A 22358-nucleotide genomic window follows, 5' to 3' on the forward strand; every position below is an offset into this window, starting at 1 on the left:
TCCCAGTCAAATTCCCAACTTAGGACACTTACTGAGAGCCTCACGCAGTTAGTCCACGGATGCCAAGAACCTACCAGGTTTTCCCCGTGGGGATTCAGGTGGCCAGATCTCTGTCCCAGGCATCCGTGCAAGCAAAGTACGTCCCATCTGAAGGATTGTTGAGCTTACAAGGAACCCACTGAAGTAGCTCAAGTTAAGGGAGGATTTAGGAAAAGCGATTCCTAAATTCCAGGAGGTTCCAGGCCAGGACACAAGGCAAGGCTAGGTCCTGGTGGGCTGCACCAGGAGAGCGGGTGATGGGACACCCCTCCTCTTTCCCGACAGCTTGGCTGCTCACTGTTCGTCCCTGTTTCCCGGGAAGCCGGCAGCAGGCATGTGGCTTCAGCCTGCCCCGCCCTGGATCTCCTGGCAGTGTAAAGGGCCACATGGCAGGGATTGAGCCTGGAGGTGGGGAATCAGACCACTGGGCTCAGAGGCCACCGGGGACCATGGAAGGACAGTGGCAGCTGAGTGACGGGGCAAGTCTGATAGCAGAGTGGGTGAGGAGCACGTGGAGGACCCTTTCAAGGACGTCGGTGGTGGACGCGGCATGTGGCTCCCAAGGCAGCCGCATACGTGCAAGCAAACACCAAAGCCCCGGGCGCTGGCCTCACGGACCTTGTAATCTAGTGGGTTTAGCAGATCATGGTCCCGTGTTGCCTAACTTTAAAGCCGTAGTGACGTGAACGTCAACCATCTTCCCTGCCCCTTCACTCAACCAGCTGCCTCTTTGAGGAGAACCCTCATTCTTGGCTGGATGTGTGACCTTGAATCTGACCTCCTGTATTGGGTTTAATCCCTGCCCAGTAAGGAGGGCTTGCCACGTGGCTTAGGGGGTCAAGGAGAAGACCCACTCTGCAGATGTGCTCACTGAGGCCAGCAGAGCCTGCCTCCCCCACAAGGCTGCTCATCCTGCCAGAAGCAGCCAGTAGCCTGGAAGCCGTCCTCATCCACAGCATTACTTCAGTCGAGCTGCAGATAAGCCCTGCTTCTGCTCCCGAGACCCCCGCCCGGAGACTGACAAAGTGCCTTGTGCCCCCGGCCCTGCCCCCAGCCTGCCACCCCGCCGCTGGCGTCCACTTTACTGGGATTCTCAGGAGGGACAGCTGGTTTGTGTTACATGCCTTCTCCCTCCTGTCCCCTGCCTATCTGTCCTGGTTTTAAATAGCTTATCTGAGCAGCTGGACGACCACATGGGCTTATATGGCCTGGGGTGCATGTTCCCTCAGCCCTGTCCCCGGCACCTGCCAAAATAGCAGCCAGCAGCCCCGCTCCCCCTGCCCCCGCCGCCCCACCCCCCCCAGGCTGTCTCCTGCCGCACATTCCTCCACCGCGGGGCTTGGCTCCCGGGCCGACCGCGTGTCTGCTTAAAGCCCTCTCCATCCCCTGCCCTCGCCCAGACCCTGCGAGGCCGCGCAGACGCAGGACCGGTCTTCGGCAGCTCCTGCTCTGGGTAAGGCTCGGGCAGACTCTGGCGAGCGGAGGGGTGTCCTGTGGCCTGGCCCTTCTGTCCTGAGTCCCCGGGTCCTCTCTGAGAGGGTGTCAGAGCTGGGGGAGGCCCCGTTCCCTCGGGTGCTTCCGAGGAGGTGTTGCAGGGACAGGACCCTGAGACTAGTTTAACTGGCCCTCAGTGAGAGGTTGGAGGCTTGGGTTTGAGTCTGGGATCTGTCACCGAAGGGTGGTTTTGCTGGAAAGTCTTGGGTGAGCGGCTTTCCTTCCCCCGGCCTCAGCTTCCTCATCGGTAGGAGGGGTAGATAATTGCCAGGCCTCTAAATACATGATGCTCCAACCCACGGGGCTCCCCCTCCAGGCAGAGGGCCCCTGAGCCTTCCCAGGGAAGGGGTCCCTCTCGATCCCCAGAGAGCAGAGTGAGGCCTTGTTCGCGTCAGTCAGAACAGTCCTTGCGGCCGAATTCTCTTTTCCCGGAATTCAGACACTGTCCTGAGGCAGCAGGGACCCCTGGAGGCCCCTCCAGGCAGACACGGGGTTCATCTGACCTCCCAGACCCAGGACTGCACCCCTCCCCAGGCAGGGCACAGGCTGAGCAATGGGAAGAGACCCCCTTGGGAGACCCCTTCATGGGGGGTGAACCCAGATCACTGGGTTAGAGGGTTAACCCTGAGTCCAGCTGCCCCCCACCCCAGGGTCCCTGCGAGTGTGACCCTTGCCCCATCCACCTCCATACGCCCCGGGGAGAGCGCTTGCTCTAAGCTCCGGAGGGAGAACCATTCCCTGTTCTCCTGGGCAGGCTGAGGACAGACTGGGAAAGGGACCGCCTGGAGCGCGGGGAATTTCAAAGCACATTCCTGTCCTCATGCAGCTGGGAAGCACCTGACCTCCTGAATTCCTCCCCTGACCCGGGTCTTATAGGGCAAGGCCTCCTCCTCTAGGGGCAGAAGAGGAATCTGAGAGGATCAAGTTGCCCACTGCCCCTCCCACTCCCCCCGTACCCTGGCCTAGCTCTGCCGGTGGGCTAACAGCTGCAGGCTTAGGAAGATTCCAGTTGAATGCTGGGGACAAGGGCTGAGGGATGGGACCCCCATTCCTCTGTTTTATAGACAGGTTAACTGAGGCCCAGAGAGTTTAAGTGACTTAACTAAGGTCACACAGCAAAAACTGGGTTTTAAACCCAGCTCTTTTGACCGCATGGCCAGCATTCTCTCTGCCTTCTATCGTTTTTGCTTTACTCCCCAAGAAATGTGACCCCACTCTCTTGGCTGTGAGGGAGACCGGCTAGAAATCAGTCTGCGGTGGCAGGTGGGGGCCTGGGCGTGGGCATTCTGGTACCTCGCCTGCCGGGTTCTCGACTGCCTCCAAGCTGGAGCCCCGCCCAGGCCCATCGCCTTCCTGTCACCAGTCCCCTGAACAATTGTCTTGCCTGCGTCCTCTCTGCCGAAAGCCCTCCCCTCCCCATGGTCGGCAGGCTATTTTTAGGAGCTTGGACGGCACTCAAAGGAGCAGGGGGCGGTCTCTGGGGCTGTGCCCGATGGCTCTGAGCCCATGGGAGGGCGGGCGGGAGAGCAGAGAGAGACCCCAAGCCCCAGTCTGGCCACGCACCTTCCCTGGGAGGCCTCCCCTGCGCCGAGGTGACAGACTCCGCCCGGGGTTCAGGGAGGGGCTCCCCAGTTCTCGGGCCACCGGTTCTGGCTACTTCCCTGGGGCTCCAGGCACTGCTTCCTCTGCCAGACCCCCACCCACTCTGGGCTGGGGGCTCTTCCCCTGCCACTGTCCCCGCAAGGCCCCATTTGAAGACCCTCTGGGGTGTGTCTTCTCAGGACACCCTACACATCTGACACCTCTTCTTCTCACCCACTGCCACCCTCACCTGGGGGAGCCAACTTCTGTCCAAAGCTCCCTGTGCCTGGCCCCGCCCTCACTGCCCCACCGACTCCAGCGAGGGGGGCTGGCGAGGGGGGCTGGCGAGGGGTCTGGCTCGCTGCAGCGCTCGCCCTGACCCAGCAGGACTGGATGAACTGAGGCAGGTTCAGAAGAGCAGCCAGTCCGAGGCTGTGGCCGTGCTGGGTCTGAGGAGGTGTTCCGCCAGAGGGGCCGCAGGGCAGAGGCTCCTTCAGAACTTCTCGGCCTCAGAGGGGCTGCCTTGCGGTGGACATCACGCCACCCGCCAGAGTTGCGGCTCACTGCGTGTCCGCAGATGGGTGCCTGGGGTGGGTCTCGGCCAGGACAATGGGGTGTGCGGGGACAGGGGATGCGGGCGTGAGCGCCGCTCTCCGTGCCACTGTCACCGCAGGCTGAGTCGGAAGTTGGTGGCTGCAGCGCCGGGTGCCAGTGGGGCAGAGCCAGGAGCAGCCTCGCATCACCCCTTCGGAGAAGAGGGAACTGAGGTGTAGGGAGGTCAACGACCTTTCCAAGGTCACAGGCAAATGTGAGATGGAGCCAGCGCTGAAAGCCAGATCAGCCCCCCAGTCCCGTGCGGGCAGCCTCCACCCCCCCACCTTGGCTTCTCCCCGTCATTGCAGGGAAGTGACAGTAAAACGCTTTCCTCGGTGTCAGCCTGGTCCTCACAGACCTCTGGGCCGGGCAGCCAGGATGCGGGCACTCTGTCTGCGCTTTGGGAAGACTTGCCCCAATGCTCAGCTGACAGGAGAGTCTTGATTTTCTGTTCCTAGTGCAGTGGGGGGAGAATCTCAAGACGAGAGCTTCCCCAGAGAAGCTCCATTGAGTTGGACTTTTTATTGAGCCGGTGTAGATAAACACACTGCTGTGAGAAATGATGTAGACCCACACACCGCCCAGTGTCCCCTGCGGTAACACTTGCACAACCAGGTCCAAATCACAGCTGGGACGTGGAAGCTCCATCCGTGATCTTACTCGGATTCCCCGCTCTGCTTCAACTTTGTGGGTGTGTGTGAGTGTGAGTGTGAAATTCTCTTCCGTTTTAGCCTGTGCAGGCCCGAGGATCCACCACCAGAGATACTGAGCAGTTCTAGAACCACAATCGTCCCTCGTGTGCCTTTTCCTACCACGCCCACCTCCCTCCCAGCCTCCCCACGACCCCGAAACCACCAATCTGTTCTCCATTTCCACAAGTCTGCCGTTTCGAGAATGTTATAGAGATGGAACCACATGCCTCGGCTTCTCCTCCCCCCAGGGAGAGTAATTCCCTGGAGGTCCATCCGGGGTGTCAGCTGCACCCCCGGTTTGCTCCTTCCTGTGGCCTTGTCACCATCCACGCCACGCTGTGCTGCTCCCGGGGGAGACTGCGCGGATGGGGCAGTGCTTCTCCCCGGGTCGCTGGGCGAGGCTGGGAAGGCTGGGGAAGCTTAGAGCTGGGGTTCAGACGGTTACCACGTGGTGCAGGTGTTGCCGTGCCCCCGCCAGAGGAGGCAGCGGGCTCTGCTGCCATCACGGGCGGATAAGGGGCGGGTGGTCAGAGTCTCGGGTGGACACCGGGCCCAGCGTTTCTCGCAGAGCCGGGAGGCCGGCCCTCCGCCCGTGCTGACTGTTCCTCTCTCCGGAGGGAAGCGGAGACCATGTCGGACGTGGAGGAGGAGGTGGACAAGTCCGAGGAGTGAGTACCGGGGTCCTGCTGGGGGGCCGTCCCCTCCGTGCACCTGGCCTGGGAGATGCTGGGGTGTGGGCAGGGGCCGTGCCCCTCTGGGGGCCCGGGGAGAGCTGCACCCCTTCGTTTCCAGCCCTGTGCCTCTGGGCTGCCCCGCGGGGTTGGCAGTAAAGACCCCATTCCCAGGGCAGTGGGCTCCTCCCGGGAGCTGGGCCTCCCGAGAACGGACCAGAGAGGTTCCGTGAGGACCCCGAGGCCACAGAGCGACCGTGCCCCAGGAATCCACCTCAGAGCCCTTGTAATCACTGCCCCGGGAGGCCGCTGTTCCTGCGCCGCTCTGTCTCCCGCCCTGTCCCGAGCGCCGGGGAGGGGGCACACACTGGCGGCCAATCACACAGTCATCTCCTGGGGGGAGTGGGTGCACAGGAGTGACACGTGTGCCGGCACGGCTTGGACCCCGCAGACCTCCCTCCTGGTTGCGGGGCGTGGAGGGCCTGGGGGGCTGCGTGGAGGGGCCCCGCCCGCCTGCCTGGACTTGGACTCCGGGTGGAGGGGGGTGGACAGAGCACAGGGGACCAGCAGCTGAGCCAGGTTTCCTGGGGGTGGTCAGAGGCAGCTGGACCGGAGGCTGGGCCAGACCAGGCTGTGCGGGTGGGCAGAGCGGGCGGACGCCAGGACCCAGTGCGGAGGGAAAAACTGGGGTCATCTTCAGGAAAAGGCCAGGGTGTGGTGTGTGGATGTGGGGTGGGTGTGTGTGTGCACGTGTGTGCAGCGTGCCCTCTGCTCCTGACGGCATCTCCCCTTGCACCGCAGGGAGCAGGAAGGTAAGCGCATGCCCCACGCTCACTGGGCAGGACAGCCTGCTTTGAAACTGATGGTCTCTTCTCTCCTCTCTTGGGGCCGCACCTCATCCCCGGAGCAGAAAGAGCCGTGGAAGGTATGGCGGACGGATGGGGTGGGAAGGAGGGGCGGCGTGGAGGGAGCACATTGTCCCCGCCCCTTGCTCTCAGCTGAGCAAAGACCCTCCACCAATCCCAGCTCCTAACTGGGATCAGCCCGAACCCTGGTGCTCAGGTCTTGGGGCAAAAGGTTTAAAGCTGTCTCTATCGCCCACCAGGTGGTTCACACAGAATCACTGCTTTTTTTCCAATTAATTATTTTTGCTCTTTTTCTCTAATTTTTTTTTACCATGTAAAGTTTTAAATGCACATAAAAGTGGCAAAAATAGAATAATGCACCCCCTGTGCACCCATCACCCAGCTCAGCAACCGTCAACTTACAGCCCATCTTCTCTCACTTACTCCGTCTCTGCCCAGTATTTTAGAGCAGACAAATCATCTGCAGACATCACAGCATCCCACGCTTACATAGTTCAGTATGAATCTCTAAAAGATAAGCACTATTTAAAAAACATAACCATAATACCGTGATCACACCTAAAAACGTTCAGTTTAATACTTTATCAAATGAGATTATGAAGGTGTTCAGGTATCTGAGGCACGTCAGGCAGACATGAAGACGTTATTACCTGGCGAGGGTCCACTCTGACCCTCGGATCTTTGCCCTTCCTACTTGCTGATCATTATCATTATCTTGGTCCTCTCCTCAGCGTGGTGCCCCTTCTCCCTGCAAGCACCTAACCTTCCCTTCCTCCTGAGTACTTGACACATGCCAGTGGTCAAGAGGCCTCTCTCTGTCCCTACCGTGCCCCCAATTGGCCCAGCATGGCCCTTGGGCCCCTCAGGCTTCTGCCCCCGGGAAGGGTGGATCCTGCCCCTTAGAGGCTCAGCAGACCCTCAAAAGCATCATGTCAGCACATCGTGCATGGACATTAGGAGGAGGGTCTCTGGGAGAGAACCAGGGGGCTGGGGAGCTGACCCTTGTTCCCGAGTCTTCTGGGGAAAGTGGGGGCTTCTTGCATTTGAGGCTCTTCCAGGGGTACCTGACAAAGAGGAGACACAGAGACACTCACAGGAGAACCCGGGGGGGCCTTGGGAGTCAGTTCTCAAGGAACACCACTCACATCAGAGGCTATTTGAATATTTTTTGAATCAAAAATCTAGCTCCACCTTCAGTTGTGTTTCCTGCAGACTCTCCATACGGTGGGTTTTCCTTTGCTTTGGAGGATTTGCCAGCTCCTAGACAACAGGTGTTGGGGGATGAGGTTTGAGCCATAGACTCTGGATTTGGTACCGATCTGCCTGCTACCCACACTAGGATTTGGCTGTGAATTAACAAAATAATTCTCCACTGCGTTGGTGGTCTGAGTCCCTGGCGTGTCTGCCTTGCTTGCAGTGAATGGACCACACCCGGTTCCCTGGTAGCTAAGTCCCCGGCTGCCAGCGACCAAGAGAGCGAGGTCTGGAAGGGTGTCACTAAGCCTACAGGATGGACAATCCCAGGGCCTCTGCTTCCTTCAGTAGATAATAGTTCTACAGGCAGTCGGCCTTCCTAGAGTGGGAGTGCTGGGCCGTGCTTCCTTGCATGGGGCCGCTTCCTTCCAAGTCTGCCCTGTGCCCGGCTCTCCTGGAGACTGGAGATGTCTCGTGGGTCCCTGAGAGGCTCCTTCGGGGTCGGGATGTGGAGGGGTCTGACAATAGTGCGTTGTTCCCACTCTGGGGCCTCTGTCCCCACGAGAGGGAGACGGGAGCCCTGGGGTCTGGAAGCAGGAAGTGACCAGGTACCCTGAGTGCCCCCCAGGGCCCAGGCACAGCCAAGCATCACCGATTAGGGAGTGCAGTTATTTCCCCTTTGCTGACCCCTGAGGCTCAGGGAAGCCACCGGAGCGGGTCTAGGAGTTGGTGGTCCAGGGCCTGGGCTCCACGGCCCACACCCGTGCCACCATGCACCGTCCACTCCTGCCCCGTCCTCCTGCCCCCAGGCTAACCTGTCTCGCCTCTCCCCTCGCGGCTGCCGCTCCCCGACCTCAGAAGAGGAAGCCCGGAGAGAGGACGGGACAGCGGTGCAGATCTGCCTGTCCCTGTGCTCCCACCCTGTCGTCCCAAGTTGCCCCCATGAGGAGGGGCCTGCACTGGGGTGGGGACAGTTGTGGAGCGGCCGGGGCCACTGCCCCTTTCCGTGCTTCCCGAGAGGGACCCAGGCTGGCCAGTCCCCCACCCGCTCCAAGTCCAGGATCCAGAGGGGACCGATGTCCGCCCCGCTGCACACACAGTGTTCTGTGCTGGCCCCGCCCTCTTAGGGGACAGCCCCCGGGCAGGGTGGCCTGGGTGGGAGGGGCCTGGGGACAGAATCATGGGGAGAGCAGCTGGGGGACTGGAAATAGCCCGAGTAGCAAGGACGGTATGTCAGCCTGCAAGTGTGCACGGCTGCAGGTGGACGGGGCAGGGTGGGGGCACAGACTCGGACTGAATTTTAGCGGGAACTTTCTGGTAGTGACGTCTGAGGATGCGGGGGCAGCTGGGGCGAGGTGGGAACTGAAACATCAGATGGGGTGGGAGAGGTGTTAACAAGATGGGTTGAAGGTGGACCCCACACCTGGCCATGTCCTTGCTAGCCAGCCCTCCCCTCTCACCCCTTCTGGAAGGATCTTCTTTGAGGTAAGGGTCCTGCAGGGATCAAAGAACAGGACTCTCCAGGCCTCAGAGAGGACTCAGACCTAGAACAAGAGTGGAAGCAGGGGGTGTGGATGCAGGGTGTGGAGGCTGGGGGTGGAGGTAGGTGTGGAGGCAGGGGGTGGAGGCTGGGGGTGGAGGCAGGAGGTGGAGGCAGGGTGTGGAGGCAGGGGGTGGAGGCAGGGTGTGGAGGCTGAGGGTGGAGGCAGGGAGTGGAGGCAGGGTGTGGAGGCAGGGTGTGGAGGCTGGGGGTGGAGGCTGGGGGTGGAGGCAGTAGGTGGAGGCTGGGGGTGGAGGCAAGGGGTGGAGGCAGGGGGTGGAGGTGGGGAATGGAGGCAGGGAGTGGAGGCTGGGGGTGGAGGCTGGGGGTGGAGGCAGGGGGTGGAGGCAGGGGGTGGAGGCTGGGGGTGGAGGCAGGGTGTGGAGGCAGGGTGTGGAGGCAGGGGGTGGAGGCAGGGAGTGGAGGCTGGGGGTGGAGGCAGGGTGTGGAAGCAGGGGGTGGAGGCAGGGTGTGGAGGCTGGGGGTGGAGGCTGGGGGTGGAGGCGAGGGGTGGAGGCAGGGAGTGGAGGCTGGGGGTGGAGGCAGGGAGTGGAGGCAGGGGGTGGAGGCAGGGAGTGGAGGCAGGGGGTGGAGGCAGGGGGTGGAGGCGGGGAATGGAGGCCAGGGGTGGAGGCCGGGGGTGGAGGCAGGGGATGTGAACATTTCTGTGCTGGCCTCACCCCCCCCCCACCTCCAGGCTGTCCAGCCCCCCTGCCAGGAGGCCACCACATGTAGTGCCTCAGTCAAGGTCATCATCAGCACCCCCTGCAGGCGGATCCCTGTGCCTGGCGCCATGCTGTCGAATGTGTCTATCTACTCGGAGTGCCTGACTGGGGCGGGGTCTACACCCTGCCAAGCAAGTGGATGAAAACAGAAACCCCCCTGACTCTTTGGACCGTACATACGTCCACACGCGGGGCGGCTCCTCCACCCACACGCAGTCCTGCTTTGGTCTCTTTCAAATACAGATGAAGGGTCTCCAGGGTCTGAGCCCGGGACAGGCGCTCCCCTGACCCCTGTGGTGCCGCATCGGGGGACAGGGTGGGGAAGGGGGCTGAGTCGACAAAAAGAGCCTGGCAGACAGCCCCCACCCCTTCTCTGGTGCCGCCCAGCACCCGCCTGGCCTTCCCAGAGGCCTCCAGGTGCAGAGCCGGTCTCCAGGCCCCTGAGAAGGAGCTGATAGTAAATGTTTTAGGCTTTGTGGCCACCTGGTCCCTGTGGAAGCCACTCAACTCTGTTGTTGCGTGAAAGCAGCTTGGGCCGTGCTCCAATAAAACTTTATTTAGAAACAGTCTGGGGGCCAGATTGGGCCATAGTTTGTGGACTTCTGGTTTAAACCAAGAACAGAGTAGCCCCCATCTTGTCACATCAGTCACCCCCAAATTCATCTGGAACCTGGATGTCGCTGGCCCCTTCCCCACACCTCCGCCCCGGGCTTTGCCTGCCAGCATGAGCGTGTTCACTGTGTCTGGTTCACTTCTCCAGAACAGGAGGAGGAAGTGGAAGAAGAGACTGGAGGCGGGACTGACGCTGAGGAGACCAACACTGAAGGTGAGGCTCCGCCCGGGGGTGAGGGTGCGAGGGGCTCTGTCCTGGAGCTCGGGGTGGTGAGAGACCCAGAGCCACTCCTACAGCAGCAAGAAATCCGCCTGGACTGAGCTTTGCAGCCTGGGCGGCCACTCGTCCTGTCGGGGCTCAGCCCTCGGTCGCCCTGTCAGTAAACGCTGGCCACGTGCCCCTCTGGTGCCCAGTGGTCTTGGGCCCAGGGCAGGTGCAGACAGACAGTTCCGGACCCCAGACCCCCACAGGGCACACTTGGCCGAGGACCTGTTGCAGGGAGGCTCTTGGCAGGGGTTTGAGCTTGGAACCAGGACCTTTACTGATTTCTCACGTTCTGTTTAGAAGGTGGAGAAGAGGAAGATAAAGAGGCTGAAGGTGAGGCCCGCTGGGAGTTGGGAGGAGGCGCTGGGGGTCCGGGGAGCCCCCCTAGCAGCTTGGGGGAGACCCCAGGGAGGCGGGGGAGGGGCTGGGGAAGGCAGGACAGAACTCGGTGACCATGCGTGTTTGGAGGTTGGGCTCCTCCTTGCAGAGGAGCTGCCTCGGTGGCGCCCGGGGGAGAGGGGCGATGTCCAAGGGCCCAGGCAGGGCAGGGCAGTGGTCACAGCCATGTCCACACACGAGGCGCCTGGAGCCCGGCTGAACCACTCGAGGGTGGGGAGTCTGGGGGAGGAGATCCCAGGCATGGATGGTCCATGGGGTGGGTCACTGCTGCGGTCATTGTTGGCCGGCAGCCTTCACCAGGGGCCCAGGTGGCCCCAGCCACGCCTCTGGAGGGGCGCAGCCAGTGGGTCTTGGGGTCACGCCCCATCAGCTTCCTGGTCCCGGGCCGCCAGGAGGTCTGGGGGCAAGCGAGGAGGCAGAGGCTCGGGAGGGGACTCTGGGGCCAGGACCCCCAGGGACCGTGCCCTGGACCCCTCCTCACTGTGAGGCCAGCACTGCTGAACGAGAGGGCTGTGCATGCGTGCGTCCCCCGAGACTCCCCCGGGGAGCAGCCCCGAGAGGGAGTGTGGGGTTTGCAACCCTGCGGCTTAGTTCTTTGGGTGCTCCTGTAACCCGGGGCTGGGAGGGCCTCAGGTGGATGGGGAAACGGAGGCCCACAGGTGCCCAGCTCATCAGGGGCAGAGTGGGACCAGATCCAGGCCTCCTGACCCCGTGGCCGTGTGCTTCCCTTCTCTCCAGATGGCCCAGTGGAGGAGTACAAGCCCAGGCCCAGGTGAGTGGTGAGGCCCTGGGAGCAGAGGGCCCATGAGGGAGGACGGCTGGGACAGGACCGCAGTGCACAGTGGTACAGCGGGCATAGACCACCACGTATGGTTTTACAGGTTGTGCACTGCACAAGAGTCTCTGCCGTCTGCTGCCAGGGTGTGCGGGGTTGGGGGAGATGGGGGCTGAAATCCACCCACACGCCATCACCAATTCCGGGCCCTGCCCCCGTCAGCACTATGTCCATCTAGAGGAAAATGATGAACTAGCTGTGGCCCGGGGTGGACACCTTGTCCGACCCCACAGGAGAGCTGGGACTCCATCCTCAGTGGCTGAGGTGGGACCGGGGGGTGGGGAAGAGGGAAGAAAATTCGGGGGAGCCAAGCAGTGAAAGTGTGTCAGCCTCGGCCTGTGGCTTCAGAGCGTCACAAAGGGCCACACAGGGCAACTTGTTGCCACACACGTGACCCTGCCTGGGAGCTCTGGGTGCTGGATGGGATGGGTGTTTCGGGAATGCCAACGCCGCCAGCTGACGGCGCCTCAGCACACGCAGGCGTCTCCCCGTGGTGCCTTCCAGCTAGAGTGGATGGTCTGAAACCAGCCCAGCCCGACAGTCCAGCCCCTTCCCTGTTCCCCCGCTGGTGTGAGCGCTGCAGTGTCTCGGTTCAGCCCCACACAGATGAGGCAGACGGGAAACCAAGGCCCAGCGCCCGGGGTCTGGAGTCCCACGGCGAGTGTGGGAGGGGGTGGGGACCACCGCGGCCTCCTGGGCTCCTGGGGAGGTCCCATGGGTCAGCCAAGCTGTCACCCGTGCAGCCTCTCTACTTCCTGGCTGGGTGGCTGTGAGCCAGGCGCTATGTCTCAGAGTCTCGGCTTCCTTGAGTGAGACGACTGGTTCCTACTCTGTGGGTAAACGTGAGGGCACGTGCGGGTGCCGTGGGACCCTGGTGCTGAGTGGCCTGGGGGCTCCTGTGTGCACACCACGCTGGTGTCACTGTGCCAGTGGCCGGGTGGCGGCGGCTGCGTCTCTGCAGGGAGGAGAGGACCTTGCCCGCCCAAGCACCTCAGCCCCTTGGTCCAGGGAGGGCTTGGTGCTCACACCTCCTTCTGCCCACCAGGCTGTTCATGCCCAACCTGGTGCCGCCCAAGATCCCCGACGGAGAGAGAGTGGACTTCGACGTGAGTTGGAGCTTGGGGAGGGCAGGCCCCCTGGGAGAGACCTCAGGACCTCCTGGCAGAGGGGAGGTCACGGGCGGGGGGCACACAGTGCCCGACAGTGTCCTGGGTCCGGCCCCAACTGCTCTCCTGGACCCAGGCCCCTCCCCCCTGGCATGGGGGAGGTGGGCAGCCTCTGAGCCCCGCCCTCCCACCCAGGACATCCACCGGAAGCGCATGGAGAAGGACCTGAACGAGCTGCAGACGCTGATTGAGGCGCATTTCGAGAACCGCAAGAAGGAGGAGGAGGAGCTGGTCTCCCTCAAAGACAGGATCGTGGGTGTCGGGCCCCCTCCCCCGGTGGCTGGGAGTGGGGTCCAGCAAGAGCCCCTGAGGCCCCAGCACCATGGTCTCTTCCCTCCCCCCCCAGAAGGCTGGAGCTGAGCCATCATCTCTGCCCCCCTACCTCACTCCCACCGGGCACCCCCCCCCCCCACAACCCAGCCACTAACGGAGGGAAGATGTGTGACCTCCAGAATCCCAAACCATTCTCCTGGGGACAAGAGGTTATTTGGATTCCTTTCTCCTCTCTACCTCCTGTGCTGCTTGGCCGACAGCAGGACTTGGCCTCTGTCTCCAGCACAGGGCAGCGGCCAGTGGGGGGGGGCACTCAGGGGACACGGAGAAGCCCACCTGACATTCTTCAGGTGTTGAGGTCAGTCCCACAGCGGGCGCTCCCTCTGCAGGAGAAACGGCGGGCGGAACGGGCAGAGCAGCAGCGGATCCGGACGGAGCGGGAGAAGGAGCGTCAGGCCCGCCTGGCCGTGCGTGACCCCCGCCGGGCCCTCTATGCGCAGATAGGGGCTCAGTCAGGGACGGCGAGCACCCCCTGGGCGCTGGGCGTTGTTTGGGCGAACTAGACAGAAATGCACTGGGCGTTTAAAGACCCCCCCACCCTCAGCCCTGCACAGCGCGCCCCCCCGGGAGCTGAGGTCCCATAGCCCCCGTCCCGCGCTGCTGCCAGGGGCCCCGCCTCGGTAATGCCGCCCACCCCTGGGGCCCCATGCTCCTGGCCTGGGGGTGGCGGGCCTCACTGTCAGGAGTTGGGACCCCGTTCGCTCAGTCCCGTGTCCCCGGCCAACAAACCTCAGCACCAGGCCCCATGCCCGGAGTGCCCTCAATCCTCAGGACAGTCTGCTTGGCCACAAAGACCGCCAGCGCCAGTCCAGAAGCAGGGTGTCCGGCCCCCACCCCTAATCCACTCCCTCCCTGCCGGAAACCAGGAGGAGCGGGCCCGCCGGGAGGAGGAGGAGAACCGGAGAAAGGCAGAAGACGAGGCCCGGAAGAAGAAGGCTCTGTCTAACATGATGCATTTTGGAGGCTACATCCAGAAGGTGGGGGGCCTCCAGGCGTCCCGTGTCGTGAGGAGTGCCCGTGCGCGGGATTCCGGGAAGAAATGTCCAGCTGCTGTTGCGAGACTGAGTTCCCACGCCAGACCCGAAGCTGGCGCTCGCCCAGCTGGCTTTCCCTGGGAGGGGCTGCTGGGATTAGGGCTGTGGGCAGAGCCCAGAACACCACTGCCCCTCCCAGCCCTAGCCCCACGCTGGCTGGTGGAGCCGGCAGGCCCTGTGCCCCGTCTCACATCCACCGTGTGTGGCCTCATGCAATCCTGGAGCCTCAGTCTGCTCATCTGTAAAATGGGGTTAACGTCCACCCTGCCTGCTTTGAGAGGGTCAGACGGGCTACCCTGGAACGCGGCTAAGTGCTGCCTGGACGCAGGCTGGTTTGCTCCTGGGAGCTCACCCCCACGTCCTAGTGCTGGTGCCCATCCCCGCCAGATACTCCATTCCCAGGGGCGGAGAAACGGGAAATTGATCTTCTCTGTGCAGCGGACACATCAGAACATTTTCTTAGTTTTCCAAGTCCCCAGCTCAGAACTGGGCCAGCCCCCTGGCCCCTGTGCCCCACGGCGACCCTACGAGCAGGGCCCTGCTGTCCAACATCCCCACTCCACCCCGGACGCACGTCCGGTAACTAAGGTGGCCCGCGGGTGGGGGGAACCGAGGCACGCAGACGTCCCTCTCTGAGCGGAGGAGAGGTCCCTCTCCTCCCCGTGTCTCTGCCTGTGTCCCTGTGCCCTCCCCTCTCCCTGTCCCTGTCACTGTCTGCATCTTTCTCTCTGCGTCTTCCTCTTGCTGTCCTGGCTCTGCAGGCCCAGGTGGGTGCCAGTCCTCAAACCCTCCTCCTCCTCGCAGTTTGGGGAGCCCCAGGAGGGGACGGCGTCGGGCTGTGGGGCGAGATGTGGGGAGGCAGGGGTCCAGGGAGCCCCCACCTGTCTGTTTCCTGGGGAGCCCAGGCCGTTGCTGGCCTGGGGGTTGCAAGGCCGAGGCTCTGTCCCCGCTGGGTTTGGGGGTGCGGGGATAGGAGGGGGTGTTCTCTAACCCATTGCCCTGCTTCTCACCCCCTCCAGACGGAGCGTAAAAGTGGGAAGAGGCAGACGGAGAGGGAGAAGAAGAAGAAGATTCTGGCCGAGAGGAGGAAGGTGCTGGCCATCGATCACCTGAACGAAGACCAGCTGAGGTGGGGCCCGCACGCTGGGGCTGCACCCGCGAGGGAGGGGCGTCGGGCCGAGGGCAGGGGCACCGGCTCGCCTGAGCCACCAGGGGGTGCTGCCGCCCCACTTATTCAGTCGGCGGCTTTGGAGGGACCACGACGGGCTGGACGGGGCGGCAGAGCCCCGCTCCCCTTCCCCACCTGTGCACGGTGTCGGGGCGCCCCCCCCTCCTCCGTGCTTCGGGGCTTTGTCCTGGCGGCGCCGGTGCCCCGTCCTCAGTCCCGGGCACTGCAGTCAGCCGGGGTGGGGGGCCTCGGCAGGCCTGGAGAGGAGAGGAGGGCTGGGAAGGGGAGTGGTCAGGAGCAGGAGGGAGGCAGGTGAGGGCCCTTCCTTACTGCCGCCCGCCCATGGCCTGTGCAGGGAGAAGGCCAAGGAGCTGTGGCAGAGCATCTACGACCTGGAAGCGGAGAAGTTCGACCTGCAGGAGAAGTTCAAGCAGCAGAAATACGAGGTGAGCCGGCCGGCCCCGTCCACAGCCCCACACCGCTGCTGCCCGCAGCCCCTCCCCGTCCTGCTCACCTGCCTGCCCGCTGCCTCGTCTGACGGTGCTCAGCGCCCACCGCTGGGCTGGCTGGTGCTTCTGGAGTCTGAGGGTTCACTGGGGCTGAGCAGACACTTCCTGGGGTTCCAGCCGTGGGGTCTCGCCACTTCTGGCCTTGAGGCAGCAGCTCAGCGCACTGAGCACGACAGGGGGACCAGGATACACGGGCCAGGCCTCCCGGTGGAGGTGGTGGTGGGGACCTCATCAGGGACGCAGCCGCTTCACTTCTCACCGTGATGGCCCGGGGCCCTAGTGCGGGGTCCTGGACACCAGGCAAGAGAGCGGCTCAGCCCGCTGGTCCTGCCCACCCCGTCCCCAGGCCAGCCGGGCCCTGAGCCGAGTGGGTGCCGGCGGGGTCACTCTCTCTTTCCTCCTTTTCTTACAGATCAATGTTCTCCGCAACAGGATCAATGACAACCAGAAAGTGTGAGCATCGAGCTCCATCCCCCCCTTGCCCCCTCCCCCCTCCTCCCTGTCTCCCAGGCCTCCCACCCCTTCCTCCTCTCCTGTAGGGTCAAAGAGCTCCCCCCGCCTGAGACTGCTGACCTGTTGAGCCTCTGGAGGCAGCTCCAGGTGGCCCCCTGCCCCTCTCAGCCCTCAGCAGCCCCCCACGCCCCCCACCTACCCACCATGGAGGGCTGCCCCGCGTCCTGTCTGACTGGGCCCTGCTTCTCCTGCAGCTCCAAGACCCGTGGGAAGGCCAAAGTCACCGGGCGCTGGAAGTAGAGCCTCAGCCTCCTCGGAGGCCGAGCCTCCTTCTCCCAGCATCTGATCCTCACTGTGTCCCCGCCCTGCACACCCCCGGCTCCCGGGGTCCTCCAGCACCAGAGGCCGACTCCCGCCACAGACCAGGAGCTGGCCCAGCTGGAAGCCGCACTCGTGCCCGACCACGCCCCTACGCCCACCCTAGCCAGTAATAAAGGCCACCACGCACCCACGGCGTCCTGTCACTTCTCTTTAGAGGGAGAGAAACTGAGGCGCACCCTGGCCTCCCAGGGACTCGGGGCGGACAGCAGCCCTTAGGGACACAGGCCCCTGGACCAGGGCTTTCGCGTGCTCCCAGTGGGGAGGGGGCACGGCCCGGGGTTGCCCACGCTTTCCCCAGCCTGGGCCGCAGGGCAGAGAGGCTGTGATGGGAGCCCCTGGCGGCACCTCACGGCCCCCAGGCTTCACGAGTGAGTCACTCCCGGGAACAATGAGGCCTCGGTACACACCTGCTGTCTTCCTCTCTGGGCCAGGGTGCGAGAAGCGGGCGGAGGAAGGAGGCCAGTTTCATCAGGCGGCTCCTCATGCCTCAGAGGCCTGGGCCCGTCTGCATGCCTCGGTTCCCCCCCACCATCTGGAGGTCCTCTTGGGCTTGAACTGCGAGCTGGGGTCGCGGGGTCGCAGGGTCCCTGAGCTGAAGAGGCCGGGCCCTGGTCCAGTCGGCAGAGGACGCGGAAGCCGCGTGGGAGGGGGCGGGCCGCCCTGTTCTCTGGAGTCCCTGAATGCAGCTGTCCCTCCGTCCGGGGTCCTCCGCTCAGTTCTCACTCCTCCACCGGAAGGGGCACGGTGAACACTTCGGGGTGGGGTGGGGCCTCCCACCCTCTTCCAGGCAGAGTGAGCTCGTTTCTCCCTGCTCTGCACACCCTGGCCCTGTAACTGTCACGGTCACGCCACCTCTTACGCACGGAGGGCAAGTTTCCTGTTCTCTGGGCATCGCCCTTCCATGCTCGAGAGATGTATGGGCCTCTTTGCCCTGTGCTGTGTGCCGAGCCCCGTGGTAGATGCTGAGATGAAGAGGCTATGGTCCCAGGGCACCTGGGAGGGGTGGGGCCTGGGGTCTTGGCCTCATTCCTTGTTCATTCACTGATTCATTCAGTAAATGTCTCCTGAGCCCCAAATGTATGCTAGCTGCTGTGCCGGGGGTGGGGGTGCTGTGATTAGACAGGGCCGCCCGACCCTCGGGAGCTCGCAGCCCGGTCGGGGAGAGACACAGCAACAGAAGGCTCCAGCTCCGCGTGATAGCAGGGGTGCATGGGGCTGAGGCAGTGCAGACCAGGGCCCCCCGGCCTCGCCCCGGCAGGTAGGAGGGCTTTCTGGAGGAAATGGTGTCCTCACCAGGCCCCAGAGGGTGAGGAGGAGAAACTCGGGGCAGGGGGGCGGGCAGGGAGGGAAGGGGCAGCGCAGACATAGGCCCTGGTAGCGGGGGCCAGCCTGACGCGTTCACGGAGCCCAAGCGCTTGTGGTGGGACCAGGAGGGCCCCCTGCACAGGCCCGAAAGGGCAGGGCGGCAGGTGGCAGGCCCTCGGGCCCACGGGGGGCTCTCACCACTGCCCCCGGGAGACCCACCGGAGCTCCTGGGCACGGCCCCCCTCACGCTCCCCAGTCGACAACTGCATCAGTGTCCCAGCCCTTCCTCCGTAATGGTCCCCTCTCCGGCCACCAGAGAGAGGGGCATCGAGCCCAGAAGTGGACACCAGAATTTTCCAACCACCACCAAGTCCCCACGGGCTCTGCTTCCTGTGTCCCAGCCTCTCCTTGGAGCAGCAGGACGGAATGATGGTGAGGTCTCGGTCCCGAGTGCTGCACCTCCCCTCCCGACAGGGTCCCCATGAGCGTCTCTCTGCTCCAATGGACATGGTCTTGCCTTTGAAAACCCTGTGCAGAGAAGGACGCGGAGGGCAGCCTCGCTGCCTTACTCTGAACCTCCCTGAGGCCAGGTCCCGCTTCTCTCTTCTCCTGGGGTCCCCTGGTGTCCAGGAGAGGCCCTCGGGTGCCTCAGCGCCATCCCCATGCAGAGCTGGCCGTGCTCTGACTGCGGCAGGTGGTCCAGTCCCCACCCCGGCATCGTGAAACGAGCCCTACCCTTGACCCGAGTGCCGCCTCTGGCTGGAGGCCAGCAGGTCCCTGTGTGACCTTCCATAAGCACCGTCCGTAAGCGAAGGGTCTGGGCAGGCGGGCTCACCAAGGAGAGAGTGAGTGAGGGCCAGGGCCCAGAGTCTAGGGCAGGGGGCCCTTCCAAGTCCAAGGCAAGGGTGTGCGCTCTCCTCATTCTCTCCTGGGAAGCGGGGGGACCACGACGTGTGCACCGAAACCCTTCGATGGACTCTGGATGTGGAGGTGCCCGGGGCAGGGCACACCCGCCTCCCCCTCAGCTCTTCCTTTATTCCATCACTCTTGTGCTGTCCACGCAGCCGGGGCAGAACTACACACTAAAGGTGGGGGATGGCCAGGAGCCGGCCTGGGTGTCCTGACCAGCTGCCCACCAGACACCCTGACCCCTGCTGTGCCCAGCGTCCCCTGTACCCCAGGCACCCCAATCCTTCCGGGTCCCACCTTGCCCTGCTTTGGCCACACCCCTTGCGTTGGGGGTCTGTTGGCCCCCTGTGTACCCACGTGCTCAGGGAAAATGACCTCTGGGCTCCGAGGCTCTGGGTCAGACACGGAGACCCTTCCCGTCCCTCAGGTCCTCTCTCCACACTGGCGCGCGTCCCTGGCAGAGCTGGTTCATATTATGCCCACTTTCAAGGTGGAAAAGCTAAGAGAGAACAACGGGTTCTCCTGGGGCCTGCTTGCCTTGAAACCCAGCGCTTCCAGCTGGAGACCACGTCGAAGTCCAGCCCTGCACTTCCCAGCTGTGTGGCTTTGGGCAAGTTGCTTGCCTTCTCTGTGCTTGGGTTCCCTTATCTGAAAAACAGAGCCGCACCTGTGCGGTAACCGGCACAGTGCTCACTGCCCATCAAGTGTGTGATGAATGTTGGCCGCTGTCTCTGTTATTTTGGCTGTAACCTGTCACCGGCCCCCTCCAGGGCTCAAGGTGTGTGGAAGCCAGGTCAGCAGCGCTGGGCCCTGGCTGGGCCTCCTTGTGCGGGGTCTACGGAGCCCCCAGAAGCCTCTTTTCTCTCTGGGTTCCAGGTCAGGCCTTCTCCTTTAGAGACCCCAGGGGCTGGGGGCCGCATGATCCGGCTGCCGCTGGCCGTCCCTGCCTGGCGCCACTGCCCACGGGAAGCGGCAGAACTGGCTCCCAGCTGGGGCTCCACCCCTGATACTGCAGCCTGGTTTCTGGAAAGGGTGGGGCAGGACTCGCCCTGGGGCCAGGGGTTGGGGGTGCTGGTGGCGCTCCTCCTGGCCAGACTCTCCCGCTGGCCCAGGTGTCTGTGTCCCTGCGGGGCCGCCGTGGCACTGGCCTCTCTGGGCTCGCTTCCCCGGGAAGTCCAGCCTGCCCGCCAGGCCGCCCTGGGGGGAGACAGTGTGAACTGGAGAAATGCCTGGGAGAGGGCAGGCTCACCCCTTTCCCCACACACAACACGCCCTCATGTGCTCCTCCCTCCGCCCCGTGCACGCCTGTGCTGGCCGCTTTACACGTGTCCTCTCTGGCCAACCACCCACGGTCCCCAGGCCACATCCCCTGTCGATGGGGAATCAGGTTCAGAGGTTTAGGCGCTGTCTGAGGGCCGTTCACTTAGTAAGTGCAAAGCTGGGGTTTGCACCGGATCTACGGCTCTAGAGCCAGGACTGCCTAGTTCGTGGGCCTTGCTGCTGGGAACACCCCAAACCTCCCCAACTGCAGAGCCCCCCCCGCCCCCCGGGAACCCTGGGAGCCGGCTGGGGGGGCCTGGGTCGATGCGGGGCAGGAGGGCAGGGCTGGGCTCTGCTCCCTCTCCCCCAGCCCACAAACAGCAGGCCCTCCTGGCAGCCTCTCTGCCTTGGCCCGTCAGCCTGCAAGGCTGGCCTTTCTGCCCCCTTGGGAGCTGGGGGACCAGACAGGGGATGTGCCCCGTTCAGCACGGGGAGACCAGCCTGAAGGTGGCTCTGGAATGAGCAGCAGATGGGGAGTTCCAGGGGGCTTTGCCCGGAGGGGCGGGGACTCAGTCAGGGGCCTCGCCCTTCTGGGGCAACGACAGCCCATTCTTGCGACCACGGGGCTGGGGGGCATCAGGAAGCACCTGTCACTGCTTTGCTGCTGGGTCACCTGACTGCACAGAGAGGGACCCCAGGGTGGAGGGGCTGGGCCTGTTCCCTGGCCCCAGAGAACCTTTGCAGCCCCCGCAGTCCAGCCATATGGAGCGAGCTCTTCTGTTCGCCCAAACGTCCCACACGCTCCCACTGCCACCATCTCCTCCCTGTCCCTGGACGGCCCTCCTTCCCGCTCTCCCGTCCATCCCTCGGGGCCTCGCTCAAGTCACTGTTTTGCCAGCAGTCTTGCGGGGAAGACCAGCTCCTGTGGCTTCCCGGGCGATGCCTCCCTGAGAGCCCCACGCTGAAGGCCCTTCGCTCTGGGCCTGTGATTCAGAGGTCAGGTCTGGGCGCCCCACACCCTCCCCGGCACCCTCCCGGAGCCTCGGCTCCACCCACCCGCTCATCCCTGGTTCTCAGCCTCCACCCCAATGGCTACAGGAATTTAAATGGCTCTCATTGGAAGACTCAGGAGAAAACTGTTTCCACGTGGTGCTAAGCGCCCAGGCCCCGGGCACTCCGCAGACCGGCTGCACTGCACAGCTTCAGGGGGCCCCAGTCCCAAAGCAGCTTCCGCATAACGTGGGGCCCGGGCACTGGCACCCCGCAGGAGGCGGGCAGGGCTGCTCTTAGGAAAGCGGAGGGCGGGGTGGAGGCGGGTGTGACCCCCTGCAGGCTCCGGGCTGAGAAGTGCTGAGATGGGGCTGAGATCATCGTGCTGGGCTTGCAGAGGGAGGGTCGGGAGACTCTGTTCAGCACAAGCTGCCGCACCCCTCCCCTCTCCCCACCCACCCCTCCCCTGCCAGTTCCCCGGAGGAGCAGCCACGGGTGCAGGTTGCTGAGAATGAAGGGAGGGGTCCCTTCATTTCTGCTCGGTGGTAATGGACAAGCAGTTATTTTTTTCCTCTGGACTTGACGTGGTCACCCCTCTGGTTCCACATCTCCTACCTTCTGGGGTCCAGGGCAGGCGGTGAGTAGTGGGCATAACTCACAAGCCAGCTCCTCGACGACACAGACAAATGATGTTAGATCAACATCAGGCCCTTGCTGTGCGCTGGGGCACCATGTGTAATTCACGTGTGATATCTCAGTCCCACACCGAGTCAGGGCCCACATAAATAACACCCGCTACGTGAGGAACTGGGGCTCAAAGAAGTTGGGTGACTCATCCAAGGCCACGCAGGGCAGGACCTTTGTTGTTTTGATTATGATTTTTAAATTATTTGCATGGTACGCTTTGTACCAAATTGGGTGTCTGATAGAAACCAAGAAAAGCATATTTTCAAGCAACTGCTTCTGTATTTCAGCCAACAAACGTTTGAATAATTTCTGATCATACGATGCAAAGTCTGCGTGCAGCAGTCCTGATGGTGGGGAAAAGAGTGTGAAATAACATTCACACCTGTCTATTGCCAGCTTTTGATGGCTCCGCGGGCACTCTGCTGGCAGTCTGGCTGGTGAGCGTGAGGTCTGGCCGCTGTCCTTGCTCAGATTAACATCGGCCTCACCCCACTCAGCCGTGGTGGTTGGTTTTCTCATCTCTCTCCTTCTACACTGGGAGCTTCCTGGGGCCCTGGCGTGTTCATCTCTGGAGCCCAGTGTCCACCCACATACGGTGAATGGATGGAGGAAGAGATCTTTCTCATCCAGCCTGTCTGGTATGGGATTTGATCATC

At 63.2% G+C, this 22358-nt stretch overlaps 1 protein-coding gene across 2 annotated transcripts; it reads left to right on the forward strand.

The window, feature by feature from the left end:
* The first annotated feature begins 10160 nt into the window (after positions 1–10160).
* Positions 10161–16678, forward strand: TNNT2 (troponin T2, cardiac type). 2 transcript variants are annotated; one of them, XM_082398878.1, is made up of 11 exons: positions 10161–10222; positions 10574–10606; positions 11411–11444; positions 12553–12613; positions 12809–12925; positions 13336–13413; positions 13873–13983; positions 15060–15169; positions 15564–15654; positions 16130–16170; positions 16425–16678. In XM_082398878.1, the coding sequence occupies exons 4-11, from the start codon at positions 12560–12562 to the stop codon at positions 16468–16470; spliced, it is 648 nt and encodes a 215-aa protein (XP_082255004.1). In that variant the 5' UTR covers positions 10161–10222; positions 10574–10606; positions 11411–11444; positions 12553–12559; the 3' UTR covers positions 16471–16678. The 2 variants fall into 2 exon arrangements, with proteins under 2 accessions (XP_082255004.1, XP_082255005.1); XM_082398879.1 differs by having other exon boundaries at positions 10577–10606.
* The last annotated feature ends 5680 nt before the right edge of the window (positions 16679–22358 follow it).

The sequence above is a fragment of the Balaenoptera borealis genome, assembly GCF_965194805.1.
Source record: "Balaenoptera borealis genome assembly, chromosome: 1".
Lineage (NCBI taxonomy): Eukaryota > Metazoa > Chordata > Mammalia > Artiodactyla > Balaenopteridae > Balaenoptera > Balaenoptera borealis.